Genomic DNA, 22,597 nt, shown 5'->3' with positions numbered 1-22,597 from the left:
GAACCATGTCCCCAATTAATGTAGTTTTGGGAGCAAGACTGAGGGTGGAAGAGTAGCAGCAATGGGGGAGTAGGAGCACCCGAAGCCACTCCAAGAGGCTGCAGAGCTTCCCTGGGCTCCTCTGGGATTGCCATCCTCCCAGGTTCCCAAGGTTGCCCTGGCACTGCTTATTGGATTTGGATGGGGGACATCCCGGCATCTCCTCACACCAGAACTCATCTGCTCCACCATCCTCACCCTCCTCCTCTGCCCATCAGAGCTCGGTCAAGCCCTGTTTGTAGTTCTACCTTCCCGGGAGCACCATGGTCTCAAGCAGTTTTCAGAATCACAGAATTATGGAATCATTTAGGTTGGGAAAGACCTTTAAGAGCCTCCAGTCCAACTGTAAACCTAACATTGCCAAATCCACAACTAAACCATGTCCCTAAGCACCATATTTACCTGTCTTTGCAATACCTCCAGGAATGGTGACTCCACCGCTTCCTTGGGCAGCCTCTGCCAATGCCCCCAAACCAACCTTTTCAGTGAAGAAATTTTTCCAGATATCCAATCCAAACCTCACCTGGCACAACTTGAGGCTATCTCCTCTCGTCCTATCACTTGGAAGAGGAGATCAGCACCCACCTTGCTACAACCTCCTTTCAGGCAGTTGTAGAGAGCGATGAGATCTCCCCTCAGCCTCCTCCAGACTGAACCAGACCCTTCCCTAGCTCCGTTCCTTTCTCTGGATGCACTCCAGCCCCTCGATGCCCTTCTTGTACTGAGGGGCTCAAAACTGAACGTAGGATTTGAGGTGTGGCTTCACCAGCATTGAGTACAGTGGAACCATCCCTTCCCTACTCCTGCTGGCCATGCTATTTCCTATACAAGCCAGAACGCTGTTGACTTCTTGACCACCTATCCACACTGCTGGCAAATGTTCAGCCACTATCAACCAACACCTCCAGGTCCTTTTCCACGAGCAGCCTTCCCAGCGTGGCAGGGAGCTCAGTGGAACGTGTCCTCACCTGCTGGAGCCTGTTCATCACACCACCATGCTGCTGCACTCCCACAGCATGCTCACGCTCGCCTGCCCGCCAGCAGTAGGGTGTTGAGCAGCTTTAAGGAAGTTTTAGGAGTTTTAGGATCTTCTAGGGCTCTAGGAACTATTAGAGCTTTTAGGAATTTTAAGGGGCTTTAGGGACTTTCAGGACTTTAGGAACTTCTAGGGGTTTCAGGTACTCTTGGGGTTTTGAGGAGCTTTGAGGGTTTTTAGAGCCTTTACAGCTTTGAGGAACTTTTAGAGTTTTCAGGGGGTTTAGGAAGTTTTAGTGCTTTTAGCATCTTTTAGGGATTTTATGAACTATTTGGGCTTTTAGGAACTTTAAGAGCCTTTAGGAACTTTCAAGACTTTAGGAACTTTCAGGGATTTTAGGCATTTTCACAGGTGTTTTAAGGGGTTTTAGGAAGTTATAGGGCTTTTAGGAACTTGAAGTGGCTTTAGGGACTTCTAGGAGCTTTTGGGAACCTTCATGGGCTTCTTCCCAAACTTCATGGGCTTTTCGGAACCTTCACAGCTTTGAGGAACTTCTGGAGTTTACAGGAACTCTTAGAGCTTTGAGTAGCTCCCCAGCTTCAGCAGCAGAGTGAGTGCCGCTGGCCTGAGCCCAAGGGCAAATGTCCCTCGAAGGGACAACTCAAGGATTTCCTCCCTCCCTGTGCTCAGGCAGCGTCTTTGAAGACAGCAGCATGGCCTGCTGACTTACAGATAATCCTGATAACATCAACAAGTGCAGCCCTAAAAATAACTCCTGATAACGTCAAGTGTGGACAAACAGCTCTTTGTTCCATAAACAGCAGCAAAAAGATGGCCTAAAATGTCCTCTCCTCTCTGGGAATACAAGGTCTGCACCTGATGCCGCACTCCAGGAGGGCCTGATCCTGCAAGAGCTGCCACTGCTTTATTCCCGGGAGGTGGATTTACGGCGTTTCCTGAAGGAGCCGGTCGGGATGACCCGCAACAGGAGGCTTGGCTGCCCACAATGCTTCCGCAGCTCTGGTTGCCATGAGTACACATCTCAGAGCCGGCCCTGCTCCCCGTGGCCTGGGCATGGTTGGGCTTCAAAGGTGGCCACATTAGCCATGGTCTGGCCGCGTGAGGCCGCGTGAGCAGCTTCCCATGGGAACCAGGGAAATTCATGGCTTAGAGCTGGAAATTAAACAAAGCTTGGGGGTGGGGGGGGTGTTGAGCTTGCAGGATGCCCCAGTGCTCTGGTAGTCCAAGCACAGCCACGGCTCCTCCAGCGCCCCAGCCGCCCTTTTATCTCGTGCCGCCCATCGCCTTCCCTGCTGGAGCGGAAGGTTGTTTCCACCCTTCCCCCACCAGAAAGAAAAGTCCCATTCAAGCCATTGAAATATCTGCAAAAGCAACTATTTACCCAGGGCACCTCCTTCCCTCCTCCCTCCAGCTCCCTGCAGCCCCAGCTTTCTCTCTCAAGGCACACAAAGGGCTGGCATGCTTGGATGCGGAGACTTCTTGGCAGCAGCTTGGTGTGCTCCTGCAGCACCCAGTACTGCCACGATGCTTCCAACCTCAGCTCCTACCGAGGATGAGGGACAGACTGGACATCAGGAAAAAAATTCTCACAGAAAGGGTCATGGGGCACTGTCAGAGGCTGCCCAGGGGGTGGAGTCCCCATCCCTGGAGGGATTGAAAAGACAGGTAGACGAGGTGCTCAAGGACATGGTTTAGTGGCAGATAGGAATGGTTGGACTCGATGATCCAAGAGGTCTTTTCCAACCTGGTGATTCTATAATTTTATGATCTCCAGCTTGGGATGAGTGGTGGGAGCCACCTGCGCCGGTCGGGGTTCGCATCCAGACTCTACACGGGGTGCCAGCCCATCTCCTTAGGGATGTGGCATGGGGGACCCCCTTCCCCAGCTCCAGGGCCTGGGCTCCTTGTCCTGCTTCTTGCCTCCCTCGCTTCCTGCGGGGAATGGGACAGGGTTCACAAGGACGCTCCGTCCCGGCTGCTTTCCCATTAATTGTTATTGTTTAATCCCGTTCGCAGCCAGGCGTGCAGCAGCTGCCCCGCTCCGTCCTCCCACTGGCTGCCCGCCAGCCCCGAGCTGAAGGGCGATGGGATGGGGACCCCCCGGCTGTCCCCAGCCCGGTCCCCCAGCCCAACCCGGTCCGGGACCCGGTGCTGGTCCCAGCTGAGCGGGATGAGACAGCGCGGTGCTCCCACACCGGTGCTGAGCCAAGCCGTGCCGGGCTGAATCGTGCTGAGCAGTGCCAAGCTGAGCCGAGCTGAGCGGTGACGAGCTGAACTGAGCCGAGATAAGCCGAGCTGAGCTGAACCGAACCGAGCTGAGCAGAACTGAACCGAGTTAGGTCGAACTGAACCGAGCTAAGCCGAGCTGAGCCGAGCGGTGCCGAGCCGGGCAGCCCTGGGCAGGTGCCGTGACTGGGGTCTGGCGGCACCGCGGCCCCCGCAGCGCTCCCGGGGGGTCTCGGAGGGGTCGGTGCGGCGCGATCCGTGCCGGTCCCGCCCCGCTGAGTCACCGCCTGCCCGGGGGGACGGGGCGGGGCCGCCGGTCCCACCGCGCCGAGCCCAGCCGAGAGGAGACGGGCTGGGCTGCAAGGTGCCGAGCCCACCAGAACCCAGCCGAGCGGTGCTGAGCCGGGACAGCGCGCCCAGCCCGAGTCGGGCACAGGTACCGAGGGCGGCGGGGGGGCGAATGCGAGCAGGGGGTTCTATGTTTGCTTTCGGAGTCCCAAAGGCCACGTTGAGGGCGCTGCCTGGAGTTCCTTTGCTGGGAGTACTGGGAGAGGATGCTGCGGGTCCTCGGCGGGGCTGGGAGCCGTGCCCCGGGGCAGCAGCCGGGTGCCCGCTGGCCGGCAGGGCAGGGAGGAAGCCTGGCTGGCCGGAGCTCGGAGCGCCCAGTGGAGGATTTGGGGTGCACCTGGCTCCGGTGAGGACGGGAACGTTTTGCCTCCCTGTGCTTGAGAGGCGTGTGCAACGCCTGTGTCTGGGCAGGGACCAGGGGTTGCTCACGGGCAAGCTGCGAGCTGTCCGGTGAAGCCTCCATCCCTGCTGAACGGGGCTCGCCCTCGCTTGCCCCCCCACCCCCTCCCGCCCAAGCCCGGGAGCCAGGCTGAATTCCCAGACCGTGGAACCCCCTGAGCCACCCGGGACCAGCTGTTGGCGGCCGCTGCTGGCGGCACAGCTGAGCCCCGCGAAGCCCTTGCTGTGGAGCGGCGCCGTGCGTGTGGCCGCTGCTTCCCACCGTGGGGGACCCACCAGCACACCCCATTCCTTCTCCTCCTAGTGGAGGGCTCAGCATTCCCGTGGGATCGCCGGCGTGTCTGGACAGGGTGATTTCCCTCCTCTAAAATGCCTGTTGGGGGGGATTCCTCCTGCAGCCTCCCAGCTTGCTGCTGCCGGTCCCGGCACGCTGCTGCAGGATGCAGGATGCTCTGGGTGTTCCTTGCCCGCAAGCTGCCTGAGCTGCCCCTCCAAAGGCACCAGCAAAACCCAGTGAGGCCAGCTGGAGAACTGAAACGAAGTCTCCTGGAATAACCTCCTGGCAACAAGTGCGAGTGGTTCTTGAGGAGGGAAGGCAGCCAAAGCTTGTTTCACGGTCTGAGGGCTGCAGTAAATGCCCCCCCCCCCCGCCCCCTCTTTTCCACTCTCCAGCCAGCGGGGAGCCAGGTTCGGAGATGGGGGCGGCAAATCCTTTAAGCTGGGACTGCAGCCATGGTGGGTTTTGCCGTGCTCCTTTCTGGGTTTGCAGCTCCCACATGAATTAAGCCAAGGCCTAAAAATGCTGCAGGCTTGGTTGCAGTCCAGCTCTTAATCCTGCAGCCCCGGGGCTGCTATTCACAGAACAACAGGTTTGCCAGCAGCTGCGTGCTGCTGGGACGGGGACCCACAGGCCTGGTCATCCCTGCACCTTGCGGTGGCACCTGTGGGTGTCGGAGGGATGTGGTGCTGTGGGTGTTTGCCGACAATGGTGGCTGCCGGGGTCCATGTGGTACCAGCTGGGCAGCAGCTTGTTGGCCCTGGTTTGTGGGAGGGCTCCGACTCGCCAACTCCTTTCCCATCAGCTCACTGACAGCTGGGGTTTGGTGGGGATCCTGGGGGGGTCTCATGGACTCTTACCTGACTCTTTGGGTGCTGCAGCCTTTGCCCTGGCTGTGCTTGGCTTTGCTGCAGCCAGAAAAGCCTGCCGGGACCCGATTCACCTTCACCAGGCTCCAGGTTGGCTGCTTTCTCTGCCAAATGCCTGGGGGCCTGATTTGGGGTCATCCTGGGCTGCCCTGCACTGCTCCTTACTTCCCTTCCTCAGCATCCACGGCATGGGCAGGCAACAGGGACCTTGCACATGCAGAGGGGACAAGATCTGGGAGGAGATGGGATGTTTTGGAAGCATTTAAAACTAAAGAGGGTGGTTTGGGTGAAGGGAAGGTACACGCCGACCTGCAGGAGGAGGCCAAGGGATTAATCCTGCAGAGTGCTAAGTGGTGGGAGTGTGCCATAGGGACATCTGCCTCTGCCCCCAAGGCTAGTTATGTGGGATGGGGTGTGGTGGGGAGACAACCTGTACCACTTCCTTCCCATTTCATGGCAGCCCTACATTTGCCGCGGGTGTACCTGGTTGTCCACGGATCATTTGCCTGCTGAAACCGCGGGATTTGCGTGCCTCTGAGCAGGGTGCCCTGTTGCCCGGGTACTGGAGGAGGCGCTGCTTTAGTTGGCTGCAGTATTTACGGTTTTGGCATTTTGTAGGCAATAGAAATTTTGTTAAGTTTTGAAGGTTAAGACTCAGCTTGAAGCAAATCCCCATCTCAAGAGCCTCAGACACCGGCAGTCTGCCTGTGCCAGCCTCTCCTTGGCTCTCCCCACGCCTGCTCAGGAAGGGATGGTTGCCAGCAGCTGGCAAAGGACAGGTCTGGCAGGGAGCCGTGCCGCTCCCATGGGAATCTTTATCAGGTCTGGTTTTGTCTTGCCGACAGCACTCAGCTCATGGGTGCTGGCTGTTGTATGCAACCCCGTGGCCTGGGAAAAGCCGAATCACTGCACCCCATCCTGTGGCACAGGCTTGGCACAGCCGGGCTGCCGGCGCAGCACAGCTGCTGCTCAGCTCCTTGGGCATTAACAAACGCACCGGGTTGGACCCTGCCGCCCAACGATGACGGGAAAACCTCGCGTGCCGATGTCGTGAATAATGGGCAGACTGGCCCCTGTGTGCACGGGCCGCTGGCCAAGGACAAGGGCACTTTGTGAAGCACCCGGGTGACCAGTGCTGGGGCATCCCCTTTGCGTGGGGGTCCCCCTGGGGACCCACCTCCTTGGGCAGCTCCAGCCCCAGCACACATTATCCATGGTCTGTATGATGGGGGCTGGTTCTGCAAAGCTCTTCTGCATCTTATGGAGCCTATCCTGGCTTTCCTGTCTGTGCCTCAGTTTCCCTGTCCGGTTCCTGAGACCTTGCTTGGATAACAGGCTGTGGATGATGAGCTGCTGGCTCATTAGCATCTTGAGGAACTGAGTAGTGGCGTATTTTCCTAATGGACCTGGAAGGAAAACGGTGATAAAAGCCCCTGGATCTCACCGTATCCGGTGTTTGTTTGATGTGTCAGAGCATCTTCCCTTCTCGGGAAAAACGTCATGTCCAAAAGCCATGTACTACCTCCAAAAGCTGAAATACCTGCTGCCAAGTCACCCAGAGAGCAGTAAGATGGTAGTAAATGCCAGGCACTTCTTTTTTTTTATGTTTGTTTGTTTTTTTTTTTTTTTTCCTGTCTGCCTCCAGGTTTAGAGGCCACTGTATTATTCCTTGGCTTTTCTTTCCAAGACCAGCGTGTTCTTTTAATGGAGATGGGAGGATACAATGTGGTATCTGGGGCTGTGCCTTTCTCTTTGCCAATGACAAGGGATTCTGCTCCGGACTATGTAGCCCCAGCAGTGTATCCACCACCTCTTTTTACATGATCTGGCTGATTTTTGGACCAAACCAGTTTTCCTATACTTTATTGTTTTTGGAGGAGTTGAGTCCCCCAGCTCTGGCTGGGACAGTAGATAAAGCTGTCCTGCCCTGGAGATGATGGAGAAGAGGTAAGCTTGGTGCTGAAGGGAGCCTCTGCTTGGCCACTGCAATGGCGCAGGGCTTTTGAAGATGGGAGATACCCCAGTGGCAATGGGGATGTGCGACATCACTGCCCTCAGGTGATGCCACGCATTCCCACTGCTGCACAGTGATGGGAAGATGATGGGGCAGGATCCAGCTGCGTCGTGGGCATGGCATGTCCAGCTCCCTCTGACGCTGCTTTTCTTCAGTACAGATGGGAACTGTGTTTTCCCACTGTGAAACGTTTTTCGTGGGTTTTTCTCTTGCTATTGTTTGGCTCAGGAAACAGCAATCAGTGTTGGGGCGATCAGGACCTTATTGGGCTTGGAGGGGAAATACCAGCTCCCCCACCCACATCCCCACAGGCATTTCTGGTCCCGGTTGAGTAACGGCTGAAAGGGGCTGATCCTGTCCTCCGAACATGCCAATAAAATCCCAATGGAGTTAGCCCAGCGGGATGAGCTGAAGCCTCGTTGGGCTTCAGCGTTTCCCATCTGGAGGGGGTGCTTGCCTGGCATGCCAGCTCTGTGCCATTGTGCCGTGGTTGGCATTCACATGCCACTCTGTTGCTTTTAAGTGATCCAGGTATTTCCCACTGCCACTGGCATTTTGCCACCCCAGGCCCATTCTTTTTGGATACATATGTGTGATTGCCAAGTGTGCAGCAAGGCACCAGGATGCCAGCCCCATCCATATCCAGCTGCTGCTACCAAGTTGTACCTGTGGTGTACCCTCCCAGCCCACACCAGGGAAGCTCATTAGCACCACACTCAGTTACATCCATGGCAACAGGTTAATTAACAACCTGAAGCCCCGTCTTCTGCTGATAAACTGCTGCAAGAAGCAGACGGGGAGGGATGGCAAGCAGGCTGTGACCGCAGTGACACACTTGTGCTGACGTGCACTGGATCTGTGCTGGCCAGAGAGACCGCCAGAAGAAATCTGTGCCAGTGGGAGAAACTTGCTAACAAGGACACTGAGTCTTCAAGCAAGTGGTTTCCCCCCATCCCTCCCATCTAGAGATCCTTGGGTGCCTGAGAAAGCTCAGGAGCCTTTGCAGGTGATGCTCGTGGATGCCCTGGCTGTGAGGTGCCTGCAGCAAATAAAATAGGATTTGGCCACTCAGTGGGCATTGAAGAGGATGCTTTGAGACCAGCACAGGAGTGGGATGGGTGCTGGCTTGGCTTTGGGTGTTGGCAAGTTTTCGGCCAATGCTGTCCCACCCTCAGAGGGCTCTTATTGGTTGTCAGACCCTGGCAGGATGAGTCCCAGCAGCCCTGACCCATTGCGGGGTGACAACAGGGCGAGAAGGAGGTGAAGCTGCGAAGCTCGGTGCATCGCAGCAGCGCTGGAGGTGCAGTTTGTGGCGTGGGCGAGGCAGAAAGCGCGATACAAAGGGCTGGGGGTGCGAAGGCTGTGGCCGGCTAGAGCGTGTGGGTGCGGCAGCACCCGCGGGTTCTCAGCGCTGGCCTGGGTAGAGGTCACTGGAGCCTGTCCGCATGTAAAGGCAAAGAAAAGGGTGGTGGAGCAGAGTGATGAATGAAGAGATGGGGAAAGGGGATGCAGAGGACATTGCCCGGCTAGTTGTGAGGGGCAGAAGGGGTTTTGGCAGCCACAGTTGCTGCATCGGCGTTGCTGGGGTGAGCCTGGGAGAACCCATTTCTGCCAGGCTGAAATGATGGAGTGGTTTGCAAATTACCCAGCTCCCAGATAATCTGCAGGAGCTGAAAGTACTCGAGAAAATAATTTTAGGGCTACCGAATTAGGAAACTGCTGTTTCCTTCTGTTCCCATCACTTGCGATAAGAAGCCAAGGCCAGAACAGAGATGTGAAGCAGGGAATGGAAGAGAGGATCCCTCCTGTGCTGAATCGTTGGCGACTGATGCCTGTGCCAGACTGGGGGCACCCTCTCCTTGCCAGGAGCCCTGGGACCCAGTTGTTGTCCTCCCTGGTGCTTCCAGCCCCACAGGTGGGCAAGATGCCTGGTGCTCATGACTCCTCCTGGTGGCAGAGGCACCAGAGAGCTGGTCGTGATGGTGGCTGGTGTCCCACTGACCTTGTTCTCCATCCCTTGACCCATGATATGGGTGATACCCAAATACTCACGTGACCCCTTTCTTTTGTACTCTTCCAGGCTCTGCTTTCACCCTGAAGGCCAAGTCAAAGCAGAGAGCTGCCTCGGATGAAGGTCTTCCTTCTGCTCCTTCTCTCCCCCCTCCAAGGTAGACTGCCACAACTGTGACCTGTCCCGGGCCAGTGGGCAAGGTTGGGCTTCTGGTAGTGATTGTCAGCCCCCAAAAATTGTCTGGGAGCACCAAGGAACATTTGCAGCCGTAGCTTCCACAGAGACAGAATATCTCGTGGGCTGATGAGCCTCTGGTGAAGTCTCTGGGGCAGGATGGATCCTTTCCAGAGAAAGGAGATGCTCTCCATCCATCTCTTTTGGGGACAGAGAGCGCCTCTGTTGGTCTCTGCCAATGTGGATGGTGGCACCTGAAAGAGAGTGGCACCCTAAGCTGGGAAGTCCTGCCTTGGCTCCCTGGCACACCCTTCCAGCACGGCTGTGGGGTTGTTGGGGAGGTGGACTGTTTCATGCAGCCCACCTGGGCTGGAGTTGGGATGTCTGGTGTGCCATGCGCGATGGCTGCCACAGGGGTGCGGTGTTTGCCGGGGGGTGACCCCTTTGGCTGAGCTGGTGTCTCTGTGCACTTGTGCAACGCAGGGGTGGGAGCCAATGGCGACCAGGAAGAGGACTTCCGCTTCTGTGGTGACCGAAACCAGACCCAGAACAGCTCCGTCATCTATGAGCACAGCCCAGCCAACATCTCCATCGAGAACACCGCCCAAGCGCTGATAATAAAAAGGCCCTTTTTACCGAACAGGAGAAGCTCTTACTACAAGTACACCTTGCCCCCCACTTTGGGCAGGTACCGATTCTGCATCTACTGGTTCAAGGCCGACAGGACCCTGAGGCTGGTGTATGGGAAGCAGAGCTTCCTCCTGGGGCGAGACCCATCCAACAGCATCACCCAGGGGAAGGAGAGTCAGAAGACTGAAAGAACCAGCACCTCCATCTTCAACGTGTCCTACGTCTTAAAGGGCGGGAAGAACACCTCCCTTGCCAGTGCATCTGAATACTCCTTCTCTCTTCAAGGCAATTATTTTAGCGAAATAAAGGGTTTGTTCCATCCCCTGCTTGTTCTAGCCCTCAGCAGAGGTGGTGTCCTAGTATGGCATGATGATGTGAAGACACAGCTGAAGGGTGATGGAAGGGAACAGAGGTTTGCTTGAAGCAGCCCAGAGGCAGGCCCAGTATCTAGGCTCCCTAGAGATGGAGATTTTCAAAAGTGGTTTGCCCTCTAAAATCCTGGGAAATCGTGGGCTTTGCAGAGGTCTCTGAGGGTCCTGTCTGCACTGCTGGGCACCTAGCCAGCTTCAGCCAGCCATGTCCCGATGGCTTCACTGGGAGCTGATTTCTAGGTGGCAGGAGAAGCCCTGTAGGTTGGGGTCTCCATCAGCTCCTTGGGCTTGAGGCTACCTTGAAGCCGTCTGCTTTCTGCTCCCACCAGGGCTGTGTCTGGTTGGTTTGGGGCACAGGGAAACCAGCTCTGCCCATGTACCTCACGGTATTTCCTTTCACGTGTCTATCAGAGAGCATGACTGTCTGGGAGCAAGATGTGGAGAAGCATCTCAACACCTTAGACAGCCTCATTGCCCAGCCCCTGCCACCAGCTGCAGGAGCCACGGAGCAACAGATGCTTCGGCGGTGAGTTCCCAGCTTGTGCTGTTCCTGCTGCTGTCTCTATGGTGCTCACTGCATCCTGCTCACTGTACCCTTTCCCCGATAGGGAACTTGGGAAGCTGGAGAACATACTGGCCAAAGTGGAGTTCGAAGGGCAGAACCAGACCTTTGGGAAGGCCACCGTGCATGCAACTGTCCTGAGGGTCCAGCCCACTCAGGCTCCTCAGCACCTGGCCTTCGCTTCCCAAAGAGAGGTGAGTCCTGGGCAGCCTTCTGTGGTGATCTTGGCCCACTGGCATCCTCTGCCAGTGTCTCTCCTGACGAGTCTTTTCTTGCAGAAGGGCAGAGAGGTCCATGGGTTTGCAGTGGACCTGCCAAGCAGCCTGTTCATGATGGCGAAGGAGAAGGAGGAAGTGCTAGAGCACAGGGTGCTCCTTGTGGACATCAACAGCCAGACCATGTTCCAGGTAACACCCATGCACATGGCATGGTGGGGTGTCCCTACCATGCTAGGGTCTCTGGTGATACAGGGCAGCAGGGATGCTGCCCAGACCAGAGTGCCAGTGCTCACTTGGAGAAGATGCTTCAAAAATGATCTAGAGGCTCAATGGGGAAAGAGACATGGGACTCTCACCTCCTTTATACTCAGCAGCTCTCTTCCCATGCTGCTATCACCTCCTCTTCTCTTCCAACAGGATGAAAACAGAAGCCATGTCCTAGGTGACAAGGTAGTCGGCATCTCCCTGGTGGACATGGTGGTGGCCAATCTCTCTGATCCAGTGGTACTCACTTTCTTCCACAACCAGCTGCCGGTAGGTGGGGAAACAGCCCCATTGAACCTGACCTCATCAGCAGTGAAGGGGTAAGGAGGTCTCAGGCTCTGCCAGCTTAGAGAGTGGTGACAAAGCAGCAAGCCCATGTCCTTGGCCTGCCTGTGCAGCTTCTGCTGTGTCTTCTGGGGCTGTATCATGATCATGGCTTTACTGTGGGCACTGGTGGTGGTGCTGCCTGTGCCTGTCCAGAAGATGCTGCTTTGCAGATGTGTCACCTTCAGCACAATCTCCGGAACGCTTTGGGGGACACTGAGTAAACAGTCCTTTGGGTTATTCGTGGTCCGGTGCCAGCTCAAAGCTGAACCCCTTGTTTGAAAAAGGGGACCTGGGAGGAATTGTTTGCTCCATGAGCTGCCAAGAGAATAGTCTCTGTCTGGAGCCTGTTCCCATGGTATGGGATAGTTTGTCTCCTGAAACTGTCTCACCTCCTGTCCTATCTTCTTCCCTATCAAATGTGTTGACTGTGCAACAAATCCACAGCTGCATCCTGATCAAGGACATGGTTTTGTCATTGCAGAGGAACGTGACCCCGCTGTGCGTTTTCTGGCAGGAGGACACCACTGGTGAGTGCTCCTGCATTTGAGTGTGAAGCCAGGTGCTGCCTTTGCTCCTTTTGCAGGGTACCACGGAGTTGCTAGTAGGAGTAAAATTCCCTCACCTCCAGCTCCAGAGACCTTTCCCATGGGGATTATTTCAGGTTTTCACCTCCATAGCTAACTCAAGAGCTTTTTCCTGAGGGATAGGTCCTGGTGCTGAGGGTGCTATCTGAGTGTGCATGGGACTCCTGCTTCTGTCCTCCCCCCTGCCATGGACACCCTGCTTTGAAGATCCACAGACTCAAAGGAGATGTTTCTACTGCTCGCCAGATGCTCTCTCTTTCTCTTGCACAGACAGCTCTGGGAGCTGGGACAGCTATGGTTGTGCAACAGTGACCACGGACAGCCAGACGGACTGCAGATGCAACCACCTCACCTACTTCGCTGTGCTGATGGTAGGTAGCACCTTCCCACAGATCTCTACATTGTTCCCACCAGCTGTTCTTCCTCACCATCTCTCGTTCCTCCTCAGGTATCGTCCCCAGACATCACCTACGTACACAGGGATTACCTGAGTATCATAACGTACATTGGCTGCCTGATCTCAGCTTTGGCATCCATTTGCACCATCTTATTCCTCTACTTCAGGTAGAGTCTGATAGTTCATCCCACGTTACCTGTCTTCATCCTGCCCATTGCCATTACACCTGGGTGGGCACAAGCTTTCCAAATGCAGTTGGTGGCTTGGCTAGAAGCATGATAAAGGAGCTGTGCTTGAAGAAAGCAGAGTTCTTCCCTGCAGAAAAAAACCCAATGGTCGGGTCTTCTGCACGATGCTCAAAAACACTGTCTGTTTTCAATGAGTTTGGAAAATCCTCTTGGCTGTTGCTATGGATTCAGCCAGCAGAAGCCTGCAAAGATCTTTTCAAGGCCCTGGTGCAGAACAAAAGGGTCTTCTCCTGAGTCATGTCACTGGTCCAATATGGATGATTCAGAGCCAAAATGATGTTGCTTTCTATCCACCATGGCCTAGACTTGAAATGCAGGGTCAGCTGCAGGGACCTGAATTTGCACATGTAACAGGCGGTCCCATCCATGGAATTAGGGTCTCAGCCCCAGACACCACCAGAGGAGTGTCCTGGCTTTTGGGGCTGGGGCTGGTTGTCCCAGAGCTATGAGATGTTGTGGGGCACCAAGGATACTGTCCCGGAATGGTGATGAGTTCTGTCCTCCTTGATTCTCCAGAAGCAAGCAGCGAGACCAGATCATGAGCATGCAAATCCATATGAACCTGCTGGGTGCCATCTTTCTCCTGGACATCACCTTCCTCATCTCTGAGCACTTGGCTTCCAGCAGCAGCGAGGCAGTCTGCAGAGCTGGGGGGTTGTTCCTGCACTTCTCCCTCCTGAGCTGTCTCACCTGGATGGGCATCGAGGGCTACAACCTCTACAGGCTTGTGATTGAAGTCTTCAACGCCTACCATGACCACTTCCTCCTCAAGCTCTGTCTAGTGGGCTGGGGTGAGTATGAGGGACACCCTGAGAGCACAGGCTGTGGGGTGGAGGGGCAGCTGGGTAGGTTTTTCCCACCCTATGTGGTGTCTGGATGGGGCTGGAGATGTAGCTGGGAGTAGCAGATGTCTGAAAGCAGAGAGGTATCTCTGTTGAGAGACTTGGTGGAGGAGACTCGATGGCTGAGAGCAGAAGCTGGTGCTAGAGCAAGGGTGGGTCACCTGGGGAGTCACCCAGCAAGGGAGGCAGGGGAGAGCCACTGCTTAGGGGTGGGATCCTCTCTTTCTGAAAGAAATGTACAAGACAGCTGAGAGAGATGGGTTTGGTGCAGGAAGCACCCCTGCATCTCTGCCATGTTTTGGGCAGGAGAATGTGGTAGGAAGATCTCTCCTGATCTTTTGTGGCCTGAAATTCCATGGCTCTGGGAGACCTCTGGCTGGGGTTGGTGCAGCACTGCTTGCTCCTGGGCTGGGGCTTGCACCAGGCGTCTTTGCTGCGTGCTGTATGCTCAGTTCCCTTTGGGAGGGAGAACATTGGTTTGTACTCTGTATGGGGAGAGAGGAGCAACAAGTCCTTCCAGAAGGTCTGAGGGCCACAGGCTAGGGCAGCTGTTTCTCTCTGGTTTTGCCACCCAGGAATCCCCTTCTTCTGCGTGACACTGATCTTCCTGGCTAGCTGGACGAACTACGGCCCCTTCTCCATTCCCATCCATGAATCTGTTGGTGGCAGATCCACCAATGCAACTATGTAAGTCATGGCAAATGGGTTGCCTGGTCCTCAAATCTTAGATGTCAACTGGCTAAACCATGTCCTACAGACTTTCCTTAGCACACCTATGGCTTTTCTCAGGCTTTGTGCAGGGTGGTAGTGGTGGATTCCCCCTTCATGTTTAATTAATCTGGGTGCTGGGTTTGTGCTACACTTTCGTGCTTCCTGTAGCTTGTCCAGCTTGTGCCCTCATGGGATGACGCAGCATAATCTTCTGTCCCTTCTCCTCCCTCCAGATGCTGGATCACGAGCCCCCTGATTCATAACGTTGTGAACCTGGGTTTCTTTAGCCTGGTGTTCCTCTTTAACTCAGTCATGCTGGGGGCCATGGTCCGGGAGATTGTCCGGCAGAACAAGAAAGGCCACAAGCTCAAGCACGTCCTAGCCCTCCTTGGGCTGAGCATCCTGCTGGGCATCCCCTGGGCACTGGTATTCTTCTCCTTCACCTCTGGCATCTTCCGCCTTGTCTCCCTCTACCTCTTCACCATCATCAACTCCCTCCAAGGTGAGCCTGGGGACGCGGGGCTCCTCCAAAGGGTGCCGGGGATTTCATGGGCTGTTGGTGATGGGGTATGAGAGAAGCTGTCCTGGGCAGGCTGGCTGGCTCACTCTCGGCTACTGCTGGTCCCTTGAAGGGGTTCACCCACCCTTCCTCCATCCCCTTGCAGGTTTCCTCATCTTCCTCTGGTACTGGACCATGGTGCTGCAGGCAAGAAAGTCCCGTGACACGCAGAGCAGCTCTGACAGCGTCAAACTGCAGCCCAACAGCAGAGAGAGCCACCTTGGCTGAGCCCCACTGTCACTGCGCTGCGCTGTGCCGGGGCTCCCTGTGTGGAGGACGCCTATGGGATGGACTGATGCCCTACGCTTTGCTACTGCACACACCTTGTAGGGCTGCTAGGAGCCCAGGGACCAGCAGAGGAGCCAGCTGTCCCTTGCTTCTCACCTCTGCCAGCCTCATCCCCAGTTTTCCCACCCCACCGTGTCCCGCTGGGCAGTGGCGAATCCTTTGGCTTGGCATCCTTGGGGCAGGAGGGAGGAGGGATGCTCACCGGGGCAGTGGGGGCTGCAGGAAGCAGAAGTGGCCGGGACAGGTTCCCTGGTGCCTCCAGACATCCCCTGCCATGCCCTGAGGCCAGGGGTGATGGGTGGGAAAGGCCTCCTCTTCAGCCCTTGATGGTGGTCACTGAGAGGGTCCTCCCCTAGTGAAGACAGAATAACTGCCCCCACGACACCCTCCTGCAGCTGAAATAATCTATTTTTGTTATTTTGTCGATGTATATTTTTGGATAGTGTAGAAGTTCAATGAGCGCACCCGCACACCAGACTCGTGCCCATTAAAGTTGTTCCTGCTCAGAGCGTGGCTCACTGGAGTCTCCCTGCTGCGTGCGTTGGCAAACTCTGATGGGATTCATCTCTCGGCTTGGGTTGTCCCATCCGTGGAGAGGACCTGATGTTTCATCCCGTAGGATTCTGCTGAGCTGGGACCAGTAACATTGCTCTTGGCAGAGCACTGGCAGCTTGCTGCCTAGGGGTCGGGGTGATGGGAGGAGATGCCATGGCTTGGGAAACTGCTGCAGTTTCCTGGGACCATCGCTACCCAGCAAAGAGGGCGGCCAATGGAGAACAGGAATCCAAAGAGGGAGACTTCGCAGGATGGGAATTGCTCCCTTTGGTGGCTGTAGGGCCAGGCAGAGCATGGCTTTCTTGGCTGTGCCACTTACAAGGACAACACCGCGTCTCCCATCCTACCAGTTCCCCTTGTGGAGAATGCCCCGCTTGCAGCTCATCCCCTCCCACCCAGTTCCCAGCTGGGGGCAGGGGCATCTTCCTGGGAAGGGGATATTTTGGCCTCAGTGGCTTGTAGTGCTGCCTGGTGACATGCTTGGTCTGGGAGAGAGATGCTCCAGCACGTTGCTGGGCCAGTGGGGGCCATCGACCAAGGATTTGGCAGGATGAGAGGCAGAAGGGGAAAGGAAAAAGCCACAAGTCAGATGGGGGAAGTGGCCAAGGGGGAAACAATGTGGCTCTGACAGTTATTGCTGTTACTGTGAGCTGTGGCAGGAGGTCCTGCCAACCCACAGGAAGGTGTGAGGCGTTTGCAGAAGGGAAATGAGGACACAGCCGTTGCCTCAGGAGCAGCTGCACAACCCGGGAGAGCCCAGGGAGGAGCAGAACGCCGTGGGACAGCCAGGGGTGTTAAGGGAGAGACACCACAAAGCACCATGAACCTGCTCCTGGGCGCTGTGCTGCTTCTTCTGGTGCTGCCTGGTGAGTGAGGGCAAGACAGGCACTCCTGGAGGGGTAGGTTTTCCCATGGGAAAACGTTGACCTAAAGACCATGGCAGGGTTTCACTTCAAAACGTGGCCAAGCCAGAAGGGATCATCCCCTCCTGGCATGTGCAGAGGTGAACGGACTTGGGGAGGGCAGTTCCTGCTGGGGGCTATTTTAAAACCTTGGAGAAGCAGCCCAGGGTCACTTCAGAGAGCCACCCTGTGGGGCTGGACATGGTGGCTTTGCCTTCACCAGCTCTGATGGCTGCGCAGTTGCTTTTTGAAGGCCATGTAACAGTAGGACTGCTCCTTTTGAACCTGGCAGCTGCCGGATTCTCCTGCCTCCCCTTTCCCCTGTGGACAGGGGGAGGGCTGATCCTACATCTTGGGGTTTTCTATTTCCCCATATGCTCTTCCAGACTCTGCCAGGGGACGGGAGATCTGTGCCGGTGAGTGCTCCCCCCATCCCTGCCCTCACCCCCGGTGCTCACCCAGTGCCGTGGCACCCAGTGGTCAGCCTGCTGCCCTCCTCCCCAGCCCTGGAGCGAGGTGACAGTCACCACTGGTGCTGCAACATGACGGTGGGGTTGAAGGAGATGAGCGGCGGGACCCCCAGCCTCGACTTGCCCCAGCGCTGCCCGGAGCTGAGGCACGACGGCAGCTCTGCTTGTGCCTGTCTGCGGGAGCGCTGGCTCAGGTAGTGTGCAGAGCTGGCTGTGGTTGGGTCTGGGGGCTCAGCCCCCCCATATTTCCCAGTCCCACAGCCCTTGTGCCTTGCAGGCTGCTGCAGTCGGTGGGGCCAGCACTGCGTAGTGGGCTGGCTGGGTTGAAAGTGCTGCTCCTGAACATCAGCAGGGCTGTCACCCATGATGTCCTCATCGCTTTTTCCCCCATGGAGGTGAGATGCACTCCCCTCCCTTGCTCAGAAAATCCCGCACCTCCCAAGCATTCGCTGAGGCCTGGCTTGCTGTGGCATGCTCTTCCTTCACCCTTCTCCATGACAGCATGATGGACCCACATCAAATTTAGCATCCCTTGGCAAGGAGTCATGTGAAATGGTGTTTGGGAGGGAAGAGCCCTCCCAGAGGAGCAGTCCCAGCAGCAGGCAGGTGGTCAGAGAAGGAAGAGAAACAACATATGGATATGGGACCTTATGCCTCCCTGCCTACCCCTGGGCTCTTCCACTCCCTGGATATCCTGGGGGACCACGTCCCATGGGGTGAGGGTGGGTTGGAACTCTCCTGAGAGCTGCTTCCTTCTCTGCCCCTTCACTGCTGGGTGCTGGGGATGAGGCACTTCCCTTCTGCCCTTGGGCCTTCGACTGATGTTGCTGAACAAAACCCACTTTGAGCACAGCTGAATTTGTGCCTGGAGCAAGGTGGGTCCCCAGCAGAGAGGTAACATTGCCAGCAAGCAACCCCCCCGCCCCGTTCTCTGCTACAGAGTCCCATGTTGCTGAATATGACCGAGAAGGGAAAAACAGGCAAAATTCAGCTGCCCAAGGAAATATTCCACTCCCTGAGCAGCTGGACAGCACGCGTGGTGGTGATGGTTCTCAACATCCAGCAGCTTGGCATGTTTGAGGTATGAGCTGACATTGTCAGCATCCCTTCAGCTGTCAGCACTCACTACCTTGCCAGCTGGGCTCAGGCAGCCTTGCCCCCCACAGGAGGTCAACCAGATGGGACAGGTCCTGGATAACACTGTGGTGGGCATCACAGTGGGAGAGAAGAGCATTTCCGGGCTGCGAGACCCCATGAAGCTCACCTTTGCCCACAGGCAGCTGCCCTATGTAAGTCATACCGTCCCTTCATCTCTCCTCCAGTGCCCTTCACCACGATGTCTGCTGATGCTGCTCTCCCCTGTTGCAGGGCATCACCCCGCAGTGTGTCTTCTGGGATCCCAGCAAAGGTATGGTGCTTGGTGGGGCTGGGTTGGGGGCAGGTGCAGATGCTGTGCCTGGTGCTCATGGCCATCTCCCTGTACCTGTTGCAGGGCAGGCAGGAGGCTGGAGCAGCAGTGGATGTCTCACACAGCCTCGGGACAATGGGACAGTCTGCTCCTGCAACCATCTCACCTTCTTCACCCTTCTCCTGGTGACAATCCCACTCCCCACAGCTCCTGCTTGTACCCTGGCTGCAGAGCCTGTCCCACCTTGGTGGCCCCTTGGGTGTCACCAGTAGCTGCAGAGAGACAGTTATGGCTGCTTCCAGGCAAGCCCAGGTCCCAAAACCAAGCCCAGCCCCAGCTCAGGAGGGGAGCAGCCTAGGGCAGGCTCTGGAGCAAGCAAGGTTTAGGGTCCCATTTCCTGCTGGAGGCTCCTACAAGGGTTCTCATGGTGGTCCCCCACAGCCTTCACTCATCCCACATCCCACCTCAGGGAGCATCTCCTCTGAGCTACTGCTGGCCTGCTCCCCCTAAAGACCTTCTAGGGGGACAGACCAGGGGCTTGTGCAAGGTCCCTGCTGCAGCCCACTGGCGTTATCAACCCTGTGGCACTGGTAGCTGCAGTTGGGTTTTCTAGCTTAGTCCAAAGCCTGTCTAACCCAACATGCACATGTTCAGCAGAACCCAACTCTGGACAAGTCCACGGCACAAGCCTTGATGACTGTTGCCACTGCTGGCTGTGCTGTAGCCATGGCTTTCTCCATTTTCACCATTGCCTTCTGCATCTTCTTAAGGTAGGATGTGCCAGCAGTTCCCTGGGGACTTGTCAGGCTGGGAGAGATGTGGGGCAAGTCTATGCGTGAACCTGCTTCAGTACAGTGTACGGTCCTGCTCAGCTCTGACCCCCACATTTTCTGCTCCTTCTGGGGATGCTCAGGTGCAGGTTCAGGTCTGAGGAGACCCTTCGCACCAACCTGGGCCTGCACATGAACCTCGTAAGCAGCCTGTTCCTCCTCAATCTGGCCTTCCTGCTCAACAGTGGAATCTCTGGTGGGACCCAGCCAGGAACCTGCAAGGTCCTGGGGGGGCTCACCCACTATTGCCTGCTCTGCTGCTTCACCTGGATGGCACTGGAGGGCTGTCACCTCTACCTCCTCTTTGTCAAGGTCCTCGGCACCTACATCCACCACTACTTGATGAAGTTGTGCCTGGTCGGCTGGGGTGAGCACCACCAGCCTGGGCGAGAGCTGGGGGCAGAGGAGGGCAATCAGTTACAAACGGAGGGGGAACAGTGTGATGCAGTGATGGGCAGAGAGTGAGCAAGCCCCTGTCCTGCCCGCAGCTTCTCCAAACACCATGGTCAGGGCCAGGAAGTCTCTTACAAGGACTCAGTGCAGCAAATTCAGAGTAGCATCCACAGGCACCCTCCATCCCACCGGTGAACAGCCTCCTGCTCACCGAGGGTCAATGTCCCCCTGTTGCCAGCCCTCCACGGGCACCAGGGGGGCATCAGAGTAGATGATCTCTCAGAGAGGTTAGGGGACACCTTGAGCCCTGCTGCCCAGCGCTGTCCTTATCTATCTGCATCATGTCCCAGCAGCAACCATCGTGCCCATGGCACTTGTACAATCTCAGCATGCCCCAAAGTCCCTTCTCCCCAGAGGTCAACATGTCCAGGGCCATGCAGAGATGCAAGTCAACCACCTTGCCTGTTGTTTGCCTTTCTGGCCTCCTCCACAGGTCTCCCTTCTTCTTGCAGGCTTCCCTGCTTTCATAGTCGGGGTGGCAGGAGTCATCGGCAGCTACGGAGAATACAGTATCCAGACTGCGGACCAGCAGGTCATAGCCCGCCTGTGCGTGCACCACCACCCACAGGGCTTAGGTGGCCCTTATAGCAAGGGGAGCGGTAACCCATTGCTGCTGGGGTCACAGCAGCAGGGGGTGTGTCCATCTGGCTTGGATTTATGCTGCTGTTCCACTTCCCTAATTATGATTACAACACAGCAGCTTTCTACAGCTGTGGTAACCACCACCTCCACCTCTCCTGCCAAGCCTACGTGGTCATGCCCACAGGACTCCAGGTCATGGAGGGACATTCAAGCTCCATCTGGAGCTTCCCCAGGCTCCCTCCCAGCTGAACAATATGAGGGCAGTAGGTCTACACTGCTGTCCCCCCCTGCTTCACTCTTGCCTTGGAAAACAGCACAAGGGTGTCCCTGCATCCCTAAGCACTTTTCCCTGGGGAGGCTCACAAGGTTGCTGCTGGGGCTAGCAGAGGCACTGGAGACACCGTGGTTGCCTTTTTTCAGGTGCTGGATCACTTCCAAATATATCCTGGTCCACTACATCACCAACTGCAGCTACTTCAGCCTCATTTTCCTCTTCAACATGGCTGTCTTTGGGGTGGTGACCCAGAAGAGCTGCTTCCTGCAAGGCACAGGAGTCGTGCAGGGGGACCACAAGGCCTGGAAGACGGCCATGGTGGCAATGGGGCTCTTCTCCCTGCTGGGAGCCACCTGGGCTCTGGCATTCCTCACCTATGGCACCTCCTCGGCATCTGTGCTCTACCTCTTCACCATCTTCAACTCTCTCCAAGGTCAGGGTTGACTCTAGCTGGGCTTTCCAGGCTTGGGTAGGGAAGATGGAGGAGGCAGGAGCCAGCCTGGCAGTGGGTTGATCAGGGTGTCCAAGATGCCAGAACCTTCCCAGCGTTGTCATGCCCTTCCCTTTGGCAGGGTATGTCAAGTAGTAGGTCCCAGCCACCCATGTGGAGCTGGTCATGGCTCCCAACCATGTCCACTCCATTGGGCATGTTTTCCCTCCAAGGAAGCCATTCAACTTAGGGCATATCCCAACCAAATGGCTCACCTGAAGCATGGGGAGACCCTTCTGCAGGAGCAGGAGTAAGCTGAGGGAACACCCTGGTTGCAGCAGGGAAGTGCTGGCAGCTTCGCTGCAGGATGCATCCTACCATCTCCTGCTGCTGAGTGTCTGTCTTCCTTTCCCTGCAGGAATCTTCATATTCATCTGGCTGGTCGCCCTCTACTACCCCAAGACAAAGGAGACCACTAGCTTCCTCTCCCACATCATCAAACATGAAAAAACCACCACAGTTTCCCAGGACTAGCCGTGGCTAGACCTCCCTCCTTGCCTGTGTGTGCACCTGCTGTGAGCAAGTTTCGGTCCTGATGGATGCAGCTTCCTGACAGAGGATGAGGAATTAGTTTACCGTGCCTCAGTTTACCCTTCAGATGGCATGATCCACCTTAGCAGGGTTCTTTGCTTCAGCCGTTTCTTTCCTTGTGGCCTACCTTGGGGATGGAGCTTTGGAGACTTTCCTTGTGCCAAAATCCCTCCAGGCTGCAGCTTCCCCATGGTCTCGAAATGCCCTGATCTCATTCCCCAGAGGCTCTTGTTGTGTTGAGGAGGGAGCCCATGAATTGCCCGCCTTCAAGGTGGAGCCGTCCTCCTCTTCACTTGGGATGGGCTTTGGTGCTGGACCAGCCCAGTGGTGAATTTTCCTGCTGTAGGAGACAAGAAGATTGACTTGCTCCAGCCCAGGCTCAGGAGGTTCAGGTCTGGGTTTTAGCGAACAGGGAGAAATCCCATGACCTTCTTTGCAATACAACCTCTCCAAATGGATCCGGGCTGAGCTGTTTGGGCAGTGATCTGCTCTACATCCCTCCTGCAAAGCACCCTCTGGGGCCAGCAGCAATTTCTGTGAGGACACTGCGCTTCAGCCCAACGTGCACACACAGCTGCCTCGAAGGGAAAACACTCATCTTTTCCCTACCTGTGTTTTCGTATTAAATCTCTACCATCTGTCTGAGCGCTATGGGATTTGTCTTTGATGTTTACAATATTGTTCATTATTCGCTTTATATTAAGGATGTATTGATGGGCAAAATCTTGTGTGTGATTTGTCATTGTT

The 22,597-nt window shown here is 56.1% G+C and overlaps 2 protein-coding genes across 11 annotated transcripts; both read left to right on the top strand.

Moving 5' to 3' along the window:
* Nucleotides 1–2,958: 2,958 nt before the first annotated feature.
* On the top strand, nucleotides 2,959–15,832 carry ADGRG1 (adhesion G protein-coupled receptor G1). 5 transcript variants are annotated; one of them, XM_054078792.1, is made up of 14 exons: nucleotides 2,959–3,698; nucleotides 9,250–9,337; nucleotides 9,838–10,269; nucleotides 10,767–10,881; nucleotides 10,964–11,111; nucleotides 11,196–11,324; nucleotides 11,553–11,669; nucleotides 12,208–12,253; nucleotides 12,581–12,681; nucleotides 12,759–12,874; nucleotides 13,472–13,746; nucleotides 14,373–14,484; nucleotides 14,742–15,010; nucleotides 15,174–15,832. In XM_054078792.1, exons 2-14 carry the CDS (start codon nucleotides 9,298–9,300, stop codon nucleotides 15,293–15,295), a joined length of 2,022 nt encoding a protein of 673 aa, XP_053934767.1. In that variant the 5' UTR covers nucleotides 2,959–3,698; nucleotides 9,250–9,297; the 3' UTR covers nucleotides 15,296–15,832. The 5 variants fall into 5 exon arrangements, with proteins under 5 accessions (XP_053934767.1, XP_053934766.1, XP_053934764.1 ...); XM_054078791.1 differs by having other exon boundaries at nucleotides 9,838–10,293; nucleotides 11,199–11,324; XM_054078789.1 differs by having other exon boundaries at nucleotides 9,838–10,293.
* Nucleotides 15,833–16,161: 329 nt separating this feature from the next.
* On the top strand, nucleotides 16,162–22,556 carry ADGRG3 (adhesion G protein-coupled receptor G3). 6 transcript variants are annotated; one of them, XM_054078788.1, is made up of 13 exons: nucleotides 16,162–16,776; nucleotides 17,199–17,228; nucleotides 17,317–17,476; nucleotides 17,560–17,677; nucleotides 18,223–18,363; nucleotides 18,449–18,571; nucleotides 18,651–18,690; nucleotides 18,775–18,875; nucleotides 19,348–19,460; nucleotides 19,604–19,887; nucleotides 20,426–20,519; nucleotides 20,976–21,262; nucleotides 21,678–22,556. In XM_054078788.1, the coding sequence occupies exons 1-13, from the start codon at nucleotides 16,731–16,733 to the stop codon at nucleotides 21,791–21,793; spliced, it is 1,653 nt and encodes a 550-aa protein (XP_053934763.1). In that variant the 5' UTR covers nucleotides 16,162–16,730; the 3' UTR covers nucleotides 21,794–22,556. The 6 variants fall into 6 exon arrangements, with proteins under 6 accessions (XP_053934763.1, XP_053934760.1, XP_053934762.1 ...); XM_054078785.1 differs by having other exon boundaries at nucleotides 19,345–19,460; nucleotides 20,426–21,262; XM_054078787.1 differs by having other exon boundaries at nucleotides 16,162–17,476.
* Nucleotides 22,557–22,597: the final 41 nt, after the last annotated feature.

The sequence above is a fragment of the Cuculus canorus genome, chromosome 13 (genome assembly GCF_017976375.1).
Source record: "Cuculus canorus isolate bCucCan1 chromosome 13, bCucCan1.pri, whole genome shotgun sequence".
Lineage (NCBI taxonomy): Eukaryota > Metazoa > Chordata > Aves > Cuculiformes > Cuculidae > Cuculus > Cuculus canorus.
Note: the sequence above shows the minus strand (reverse complement) of the source record. Positions and strands in the feature narration are given on the sequence as shown.

Excerpts from the sequence above, each read along its gene's own strand:
- ADGRG1 (XM_054078789.1), top strand. The coding sequence starts at position 9,298 with ATGAAGGTCTTCCTTCTGCTCCTTCTCTCCCCCCTCCAAG. Across the intron at positions 9,338-9,837 it reads CCTTCTCTCCCCCCTCCAAG|GGGTGGGAGCCAATGGCGAC; the intron begins GTAGACTGCCAC and ends TGTGCAACGCAG. Across the intron at positions 10,882-10,963 it reads GAGCAACAGATGCTTCGGCG|GGAACTTGGGAAGCTGGAGA; the intron begins GTGAGTTCCCAG and ends TTTCCCCGATAG.
- ADGRG3 (XM_054078782.1), top strand. The coding sequence starts at position 17,187 with ATGCTCTTCCAGACTCTGCCAGGGGACGGGAGATCTGTGCCGGTGAGT. Across the intron at positions 17,477-17,559 it reads CTGCGGGAGCGCTGGCTCAG|GCTGCTGCAGTCGGTGGGGC; the intron begins GTAGTGTGCAGA and ends TGTGCCTTGCAG. Across the intron at positions 21,263-21,677 it reads CATCTTCAACTCTCTCCAAG|GAATCTTCATATTCATCTGG; the intron begins GTCAGGGTTGAC and ends CTTTCCCTGCAG.